Genomic DNA, 10492 nt, shown 5'->3' on the forward strand with positions numbered 1-10492 from the left:
GCCAGGCATCTCCAGTGCAGTGCAGCCAGGCATCCCCAGTGCAGCCAGGCATCCCCAGTGCTGCCAGACACCCCCAGTGAAGTCAGACACCCCCAATGCAGCCAGACACCCCCAGTGCAGCCAGACATCCCCAGTGCAGCCAGGCATCCCCCAGTGCAGCCAGGCATCCCCCAGTACAGTCAGACACCCCCAGTGCAGCCAGACACCCCCAATGCAGCCAGGCATCCCCCAGTACAGTCAGACAACCCCAGTTCAGACAGACACCCCCAGTGCAGCCAGGCACTGCTGTGGACTATTCCTTTACACTGTGAGAATATATGTTGCTATGATTGGTTTAATAAACAAGTTGACTAGCCAATAGCTGAACAGAATAAAGTTAGTCAGGAAAGCCAAACTGAGAATGATGGGATGAGGAAGGGCAGAGTCAGGAGTTGCCAGCCCGATGCAGAGGGAGTAGGAGATGAACATGCCAAGCACATGTTCCAGCACAAATAAGGAATATGGGTTAACTTACAATGTAAGAGCTGGTTAGTAATAAGCCTGAGCTGTTGGCCAAAAATCTGTAATTAGTATTAAGTGTCAGAGTGGATATTTAGGACCAGGCAGTAGGGACAGGAAATTTCCACCTACAAGGCACCCAGAGCAGGCAGACATACCCAGTGCAGACAGACATCTCCAGTGAAGCCAGGCTTCCCAGGTACCTAAACAGTGTTCCCAATAAGAAGTATCAGAGACAGTGAAGACAGCATTTGGACAGTAGAAAGATACCTAACTAGGGCAAGAGAGAACCAGATAGCATACACAGAATCATTGAAGACTTTCTGGAATGACAGCCAAGCTGAACCTTGAAGAATATGCTAATATTCTTCCATATTCTAATAGAAAACTGCAGCCAATGCAGGAAGAAGAGCCTGGGAAAGGCTCAAGATAACCAAGTAGTTTACATATGTTCTAAGAAAACTGTTAAGTCGCTAGTAGACAGAGGCTCTACACTGGGCAGGTAGGATTAGGAATGGCCATCTAGCCTAAAATTAGATTGAAAACTATAAAAGACCCAGAAGTAAACATTTCTAATTAAAATTGCTGTAAGACATTACAGTGGGTAGCACAGATGAGCCAGAGAGATTAGCAGTTTCTCTTATACTGATGACCAAGTAAAAATGTCCACACTGAGCACAGGGGGGCATGCACCTGTAATTCCAGTACTCAGAGGCAGAAGCAGGAGGATGGAGAACTGGAGTCCAGCCTGGGCTGATAGCAAGAATATATTTCATAAAACCAGTATTTACCCTTTGTAGTCAGACAGAGCTCGGGCAATGCCACACACCTGGGTACCAGACTGTCCTCAAAAGAAACTCATCCTGATCTGTAGTCACTGCCTATGGCTTCTATTACCTTCATTCAATCAAAAACTGAAAACACTGAGTTTAAAAATTCAAGCAAATAGATTTCCTCCCCATAATTTTTATCCTAATATGTGTTAACAACTTTTATATAATTATTATATAGTGCTAATTTTGTACTGTGTCTAATTTATAAGATAAACTTCATCATGAGTAAATATAACAAGAAGAACAATGTAGAAAGAGTTTAGCACGCGCAATGAGGTCTGAGAACCTAGCTACTGGCAATACATGAGAACTAATGTCACTATATTTTAATATTTATGCTATTGTTCATATCATTCTAAATGTGTTCAGTTTCCTTTAGTCTGTACACATCAGATGAGAAGATTCGTGCCATGCATCAGTCCTGGTGGGAAAGCAAGTAATATATGTGACCGCTTTAGAGAACTTCTTCAACTCGAGGAGACGATGAGGCAAGGGGCCTGGCCAAGTCATCGCCCACCAGTACGACGGGCCACACTCCAGGCTCAGCGGAAATCTGCCGCTTTCCACCAGATTCGATGCAGAGACAGATGGTGACAGGACCTGAGCCATGGTCCAGTCTCGGGGTCTCCACTCCTGCCCGTCTCTATCCATTCCTTCCTCTCCCTACTCCACACACTCACTAACCACTAGAGTTCTGCAGTCTACACTTCAATACAGCCCTGTGGTAGCCCTACTTTTCCGCTGGGTACCGAAATAGCCTCAGTCTCGGGTCAGCTCTAAATCCTTCTCTGTCCTTCATCCCGACTCATTCTGTGCTACTTACTGTGTTAATTTTCCCAGGTCAACAAGATGCTTGAGGCTCCTCTCGGAAGGAGTCTCTCAACTCTGTTCATGGTCCCTCAAGGCTGTGTTCTTACGCACCCTCAGTCTTGTGATTCCCATTAACCCCTACAGCACAAATACATCTTGCAGGCATGCTACACGAGTCACCATGCCTTGTCCTAGCATCTCCACATTTTCTCTATATCCTTGGATTATCCCTATAGCACCAACTTATAAGCATTTTTACCCTAGATGACTTCAAATCCTGCTTTCTCCCCAAACCCTTCTCTAATAATTTCCCTTCAATATTGAACGATCTCCCTTAAACAGCTCTGCCTCTGACTGACATTTACTACACCCAAAGCACAGGAGATAGAAACCTAACATTGCCAACTGCATTCTGTTAGCCAGAGGAAACCAAAGAGCAAGTGAGTTTGCTGCACAGCCGCGCCTCCCGCTTCTCCTGACACATCAGACTTCCGGCAGACCAGCCATGCTCCGCCAAGGCCCTCCCCTTCCCACACCACAGGTAGGTCAGATAGCCAGTACCTATTTCCAGTCTTTTGTTCTCCTAGCTGAGAGTGTCTCGAGTTTATACTGCTGTGGTAAACAACCAGCAAGTGTTGAGGTGACAGACAGGACTTGTCGGGAGATGAAGGAGCACATGTGTCATGCTGTGGAAGATTAGCTGAAGACGGGTGACATTTGTTTATGCTGTGGAAGATTAGCTGAAGATGGGTGACATTTGTTTATGCTGTGGAACACTTGCTTAATGACACAAAGATGCGTTGTATTCTTTCACGCTGCTTTTGTTTAACCCTGTGAAGCTGTGATACTTTGCCTGTCTAAAATACCCTGGTTGATCTAACAAAGAGCTCAACGGCCACTAGCGAGGCAGGAGAAAGGACAGGCAGGGCTGGCAGGCAGAGAGAATAAACAGGAGGAAAAATCTGGGAAGAAGAAATGGAAGAGAGAGAAAAGGAGAGGAGGACATCAGGGTCCAGCCACCCAGCTGCACAGCAAGCCACGGAGAAAGGGGTGAAGAAATGCATATAGACTAGAGAAAGATAAAAGCCCAGAGACAAAAGGCAGATGGGATAATTTAGGTTAAGAAAAGCTGGCTAGAAACAAACCCACCTACGGCTGGGCATTCATAAGTAATGAAAAGTCTCCATGTGTGTAATTATTTGGGAGCTAGGTGGTGCCCCTCCCCAAAGAGGGAAAAAAAAAAAACAATGACAGCGTCAGAAAGAAAAAATACCACCTGCCTCACAGAATGACAGTGGCATTCCAAAGGACACCCGTGAAAGCCTGGTACATTTGTTCTCTGTAGGTCCCGAACTCTGAGCTGAACATAATGGGGAAGCTGTAGAGCTTTCTGACTTGTGGAATGGCTCACGTGAAGCATGCCTTCCTCAGGAGGACTGACTTCCCTCCCCTGGATCGTTCAAGAGGAGGCTGTCCCAGCCCGCCATGGGATATGCAACATAGGGCCAGTCTGTTGATGGAAACAACACAAAACAAAGCAGCACACAGTCTCTCCACTATAGTGTCTATGTGACAGGAGCCTCGAGGAGGAAGCTAGACAGCCCAGTACGCTAAGGAACAAATAAAGAACTGGCAGGGAGAAGGCAGTCAAAACTAAAACAACCCTCAGATAACTGTCGGAGACCAGCCAGAGCATTTCCACACACCGCACTTCAAGCCCAGCAGAGCTGGAATCTGACAGGCTTTTACAGTTCCCACTGGGGAGAGCATGTGGGAAGGTCAGCAGAGGCCTCAGCCTGAGAAAGTCTCAGCAGAGCTGCATGGTAGGGAGGCTAGGAGCTGAGTTCAAGAAATGCCTCAAGTTCACTGTGAGGCAGTGACCATATACAGGAACTGTGTCAGCAAGACAACCATGTTAAACAATGAAATTATACTACAAAAGTGGTGTCATCATTTGGGGCAATTCTTTGTGAGTTGAGTTTTTTTTTTTTACAATAAAAACATGAAAAAAGTTAAAAGAAAAAAGTGCTCATGGCCACAGGTATCCTCAGAGGAATTAAGATCGCAACAGCCGGTAATAAAACCTCAGCCTTAGTCCCTAAAACAAGACCACGGCACTTATCCTATGAACATTGCTTTTTATCTTAAAATGATAACTTGTGGGACAGCAAAATGATTCATCAGGTAAAAGCACATTCTGCAAAGCCTAATAACCTAAATTCGATCCCAAGAGCCCCTGTAAACATGGAAGGAGATGTACGACCATAAAATTGCCCTCTGACCTCCCTAGGCATGAACCCTCAAAACACACATGCACACACCATACACACACACACACACACACACACACACACACACACACACACACACTAATAACAAAAATAACCATTCAAACAACAAGTTTTTTAAAAGCATGTGAGTGGGATATGACACTCATGGCTACAATCCTAGCATGTAGGAGACAGAGGCAGGAGGATTCCTGGGACTTCAAAACCCACTCCAACACAGTGATTTTTCAGGCCAGCCTTGGATAACTTACTGAGATCCTATCCCAAAAGCAAAACAAAACCAGAAAAATGAATAAAGAAATGGATGAAATGTAAAAGACATGGCACTGTTATCAGGGAATACATCCCTCCCCAGGGGCTTCCTTCCCTCCTCAAGCCTCATGACACAAAAGGGGACTGTGCCAGGGCAGGATGGCTGAGGGGAGAATATAAAAGCACAGAAAGAAGCCAAAGCAACCAAGGGAGCTGCTGGCTGGCCCGACATTCTGATCTAGTAAAACAGAGGCGACAGCAGAGACGCCCCCTGGAGGCACACCAGCAGCAGGACACGGCCTACTGAAGCCAGATCCAAGTGCATTCTGCCCCAGAGAATGGAAAGAGTCCTCCCTTTACCCTCTGCAGCCTGAGGAAACCACGACGAGGTGCAGGCTATGCAGTGAAGCCCATTCCCCTTGGGTGCCGCATCTGCGCACACCCTGAGCTGAGACTTGCCAGATTCTAGAACTGGAAGACTGAAACTCCCTTTAGTGGTTTGAAAGGAAGCGGCCCCCAAATGGAGTGACATTAGTGAGAGGTATGGCCTTGCTGGAGGAAGTGTGTCACTGTAGGGGTGAGCTCTGAGGTCTTCTCTGTTCAATCTACACCCAGTGAGACAAACTGCTTCCTGTTTGCCTGTGCAAGATGAAGGACTCTCAGCTACCTCTCCAGCTCCATGTCTGCCGCATGCTGCCATGTGGCCACCATGATGGTAATGGCCTGAACCTCTGAACTGTAAGCTACCCCAAATTAAATGTCTTCCTTTATAAGAGCTGCTATCATTGTGGTGTCTCTTCACAGAAACAAAAATGCTAACTAAGAAACTCCTATTATTATAAATCACATTTTAGCATAGCAGCCAAAAGGAAAAAAGAGACCAGGGCAGACTCGGAACTGGTGGGCATTGGGTGTGCCTGGATGTGGGTAGAGGCACCGAGAAGGAGAGTGCAAACAGGAAATGAAGGTCTCTGAAAAGAGCGGTTCACTCTGCACCCCACTCTCCATAATCAGACAGCTGCCTTTATGGTCCTTGGCAGATGGACAGAGAATAGGGACATAGCATATGGTGGTGCTCTCTTGCCTGTTGACAACAGTTAGAATGCAAACATCCACATTGGGGCCAGCTCTCCCCACCTACCCACCCACTGTGCCTCAAAAGAGCAGGAGCAACAAGCAGGTACGTTCTGAGGACGCTGAGCCAACCTCCAGGTCAATGTCTGCTTCCATTACTGACCATGTGACCAGACCACAGCCTCTCCCACCGTGAACTGAGCTTCTAGACTGCATTTTAGGGCCATTCCTAAGGAGCAGCAGAGAGCGGGGTCACTAGGTGTTTGACAGGAACCTCCAAGAGGAAAGGATGGAGCTGAGTTGATAGCAGGAGCCCAGAATAAGCAGGAATCCAGGAAGAAGGCTCCAGCAAAGAACGAAGGAAGATCTCGTTTTCATGAAACACTGAATGGTGAAATTCAAAGGAAAGGAATTCGAAAATCAGTAGCAGTGTTTTGGAAACTAAAAGTGTGAGGGCAGAAATGGAAAGTGTGTGTGTTGACTTTTCAGTGTCCGCGCGGACGGACAGGGAGGGACCGCTCCCAGGGCAGCAGAAAGGACAAGAAGGAAGGGAAGAGGATGACTTGGTGGCTTTAATGTCCTGAGACAGCACCGTCATCTGTCAGCGTTAAAGGTGGATTCCTGTAAAGTAACTTTAAAAATAAGTAAACAAAAATACAGTGACTTCAGGGTGGTGGTGGGGAGATTCCATAAAGGAAATAGAAACGGCAGGTGCAACATCATATCAATAATGTTCTGAGTTTAATTTTAATAGCTATAATTTAGGCACATGGGGCGAAACCAGGACAGGAGAGGCTTATAAGACCCGCCTCCCCTTCCATAGCAGGGAGCCTGCAGAATGCTTAAATAGCAGAACAAATAACATAAAGGTGGTATTAAGAATAAAAGAGAAACTATTTTAAAAGGTTCAGCCCTGAAAAGAAACATCTAAGTAACACAAAACCAGCAGGTTGTATTTATATATTTAGGAATATATATGTATGTACATTTACATACATGTATATGACAACAATTAATTTTAAAATGGTTATGAGTTTGAAAGAAAGCCAGAAAAGGTATATGTGACGGTTTAGGTAAAGGAAGGGAAAAATGATGTAATTATATTATAATTTCAAAAAACAAAATAGTAATTCTTAAAGGTTCAAAGTGGTTGTTACTAGAGAAAAACAGAAATTGTAGGTGGGATGAGATAGGCTGTAGCTAGAAGTAGAGAATGTGCAGAAATAGCCAACTATTCAAATTATGTCTGCAGTCAATTTTGATGAAGAAAAACTCCATTAAATGGATTATAGTGTTCAGCGTTTAAAGAAGCTGGAATATCCCAGGAAACAGTAATAAACTAATCAAGACCTTTTTTTTTTTTCAGTTACTTGTCTCTTTTTGGTAAGTGCTCACTGTATAGATTAGGCTAGCCTGGATTCACAGAGATGAATCTTCCTCAGTCTCTGGAGTGCTGGGATTAAAGGTGCGCACCACCACCCACAGCACCGATTAACTTGTAGGTTTGTTCAAATATTGTAAGGGAGAGATTACAGCAGTGACAGAAAGAGGGCGGGACACGTGGGGAAGAAAAGTCCCCAAGGGAGTGGAGGACAAAGCCAGGATCATGACAGATGGACAGCTCCTGCCCATCACTCTGGAGTGGAGGTCAGAGGAGGAAACAGGCAGAGGAGCGTACAAGGTACACAGTAATGTAAAATATACAATGACCAGAGGGTAAACAACTCTGAAACATTCTGATTTCGGCTCAATGTTCAGTGTGTGAACTTAGTAAAAATCATAGTAACTCCTTACAATAGACAAACTGTCCTTCAGGAGCTGTTCCCACCTTGATTAAACTCACAAGAGCTTCGAAGATACATGCTCTCCCTCACGGGTTCCGAATAAAGTTCTTAAACTGGAGTTAGAGAAAGGAATTTGCACCTTCCTTGTCTAATGACAGACCTGAAGGTTCTATGGTTTAAAATACCCAGTCTATAAATTTGAAATTAATGCGAGCACAGCCCGTCTGTGAAGCACTTCAACATTCACCACACTCTGATTCTTTCGAGGAGGAAAACAGCCATTACTTCCCTTGGAAAACACAACGTTAAAGCTTATTTTTCTAATCTGCTTTCGTCTCTCCTACATTCAAACTGAAAAACCAATTTCCCTGAAAATTTAATTTTTCAACAAAACACTTCAGATTCATTTCGACTAGGTTCAAGAAGAAGGGGGTGGGAGTTAAAAACAGAACAAAGAGCTTGGTTTCCATTTAAATATCTGGTTGAGTTCAGAGGATGCTCTTAACTGTCCTTCAAGTGATGTCCTTAAAATTCTCTATTAACTGTCATAAATAGAGAAGGGCAACTCCCTTTGAAAAGTTTATATTAAATAAGGGTGACATTAAAAAGTAAATTCTGATCTTTGGTTTCACGAACTAGTAAAACAAGGAACTGTGACTAAATGATTTTTGGCTAATCGATAATTTAGAACAAAACGCACAGCAGAAAAACTCAAATAAGCACGCCTGTAAACATGTTCTCCTCACAGTCCCGGTCCATGTTTGCTCAAGCAACAGAGGCGGCTCCAGGCACAGCGCTGGGAGACCGGCCAGCCGAGAGAGTCATCACTTCTCCCTCTTAGCCCTCCACAGTTATTTCCTAATTCCCAGGAAATGTAAAGAACTATGAAACTAGAAAGGGCATTGGTGCCCCCTTTGAAACCTATAAGCTAAATCAGAGATTGTCCACTTGCTCACAAGAGCACAGAAACATGCTTCCCCAAATACCTGATTTTGACTTCAGGATAACTTGAATGGTGTGCCCGTCGTTGGTGACTTCACAGTCTCGGCAGACCACGTAATTTGGAGACAGGCGGACATCCAGCAGCGTGGGATCGTACCTGGCTTCTCTGGAGTTTAAGTTGATAGGAGACTGGTATTCCCCGTTAGCATCGGGAAACACCAAGCCCCACTCAACACCTGATGAGAAAATGACAAAAATTGACAATAGGCTTTTTTTTTTACAACAGTAAAATATAACATAAAAACTCATAATCCATGACATCATAGCTATGGCTACCATCTGTATATAATCTGTATATAAATGAAATAAGAGAAATGTGTATGAGTTTTTACATTCATAACGTGAGTGATCTGTTGTTAAATAGAATACTACACACAAAATCCTTCACGGTGTTTATATCTGTGCACACAGATGACTTGATTTGGGGATTTAGGGAACTTAAGTCATCTTTAAGTGATTAGAAACATTACCACAGATATTTACTCTGCTTATCAGTTCAATTATGTGCAATACTTAGAAAATATCAGCAACGCTCAATATGCACAGAGACAGCGAGCAGAAACCCCGTAATGCTAAGGAGGAACACTTGTTTTAAAAACACAGTGTCCCATACATATATTTGTGGACTCCACTGCGCTTTTCTTTTCCATGCAAACAGTAAACATGGGCATTAATGGCAATTAGGAGCCCTGGGGATTCAGGGAGAGATTTAGGAAACTGCTTTTAAAGTCACCAAGAACCCTGACCCAGCTTGCAATTCAGGACGCATTTGGTTGTACCTCCCCAAGACTAGAAAGCAACTGGGTTTCAGGTCTGCTGGGGTCTGGGCTGCCGGGGCACAGCAGGTGCGAACCGCAGTCGGGCAGTCTGGGAGGGGAAGGTGCGGGACCGAGTCGCAACAGCAGCCCCGTCGCGAGCCTACCTTCCTCGTAACCCCACTCCACGCCCTCCTCTTCCTCCTCCTCGTCTTCCTCCTTCTCGGGGAAGGCGACTGCATCCTCGATGAAGCTCAGGTCAGCCATGGGCAGCTGTGAGACCCGAGTGCGACCGACGCGGGCTGGGGGCCGCGCGGAACGTGGCAGTCCCCGCGAGCACGAGCGGCGGCGAGTCGGACGCGGGCCCGCCCGTTTTAAGGCCGGTGGGGGCGTGTCTGGCCCGAGGACCCGCCCCCGACTTACACCCCCAACGCACGAACACACGGGGAGAGAGCAGCCAGCGAAAGAGGAGCTGGGGCTGCTGCTCCCCAGGAAACCTGCTGCACCCAAGCCCTAGGAGCCCTTCCAGAAGCCGCGGGACCCCAGGACCAGCCTGGCCCGGGGCGCTTTCCTTGCTCCAGGCAGTTCCCTAAAAAGAGCAGATGGGTGGCCTTGCTTTGGGAGGGGGTTTGAAGACCGAGAACTCAACAAGATTGGGCAGACGGTTTATTCTCCATCATTTACCCCGTAAGTTTTGTTGGAACTTGATTTTGTGAGACAGGATCTCAAGGAAAACAGTCTGGCCTCAAACTCCTCCCGGTGGAGAAAGGATGACCTTGAACTGCACAGGACTCCTGATTGCAAACACTGGGATTGCGCTGTACCACACGGGCCTGGGGAGCTGTCCTGGGAGCTAGTTTTACTTTTTAACTCGTCCTTAGAGCACAGTGAAAATGAGTATAGAATTGTTTTCCCTCAAGAAACTCCTACAAACATTTTCAGAAAATAAATAAATAAATAAATAAAATAAAAGGAAAATTTAGCATCAAGAAGTAGGTATAGTTTGGAAGGTTTTTACTAAATGTATTTCTAAGACATTGAAATAGAGAGTTTGGTCCACTTTCTAAGTCTAGGGTACTGCTTCTGACTCACCTTACGGCATACACAGCTTCCAAGCGCTTCGTGAAATCGTGCAAATAATGAAGTGCACACATTACGAAACAAACAGGAACTTTCCCCGATCCAAAGAGGTCAAG

At 45.5% G+C, this 10492-nt stretch overlaps 1 protein-coding gene across 1 annotated transcript in view; it reads right to left on the bottom strand.

Moving 5' to 3' along the window:
* The window catches only part of Ca8 (carbonic anhydrase 8), a 75179-nt gene extending 65539 nt beyond the window's left edge, over nucleotides 1-9640 (bottom strand). The window contains exons 1-2 of the mRNA XM_005362290.2: nucleotides 9464-9640; nucleotides 8526-8717 (exon numbers count right to left, since the gene is read on the bottom strand). Coding sequence (XP_005362347.1) covers nucleotides 8526-8717; nucleotides 9464-9563 — 292 coding nt within the window. The 5' untranslated portion in view covers nucleotides 9564-9640. The remainder of the gene's footprint in view (nucleotides 1-8525; nucleotides 8718-9463) is intronic.
* Between the last annotated feature and the right edge of the window lie 852 nt (nucleotides 9641-10492).

Source organism: Microtus ochrogaster, linkage group LG5 (assembly GCF_000317375.1).
Source record: "Microtus ochrogaster isolate Prairie Vole_2 linkage group LG5, MicOch1.0, whole genome shotgun sequence".
Taxonomy (NCBI): domain Eukaryota; kingdom Metazoa; phylum Chordata; class Mammalia; order Rodentia; family Cricetidae; genus Microtus; species Microtus ochrogaster.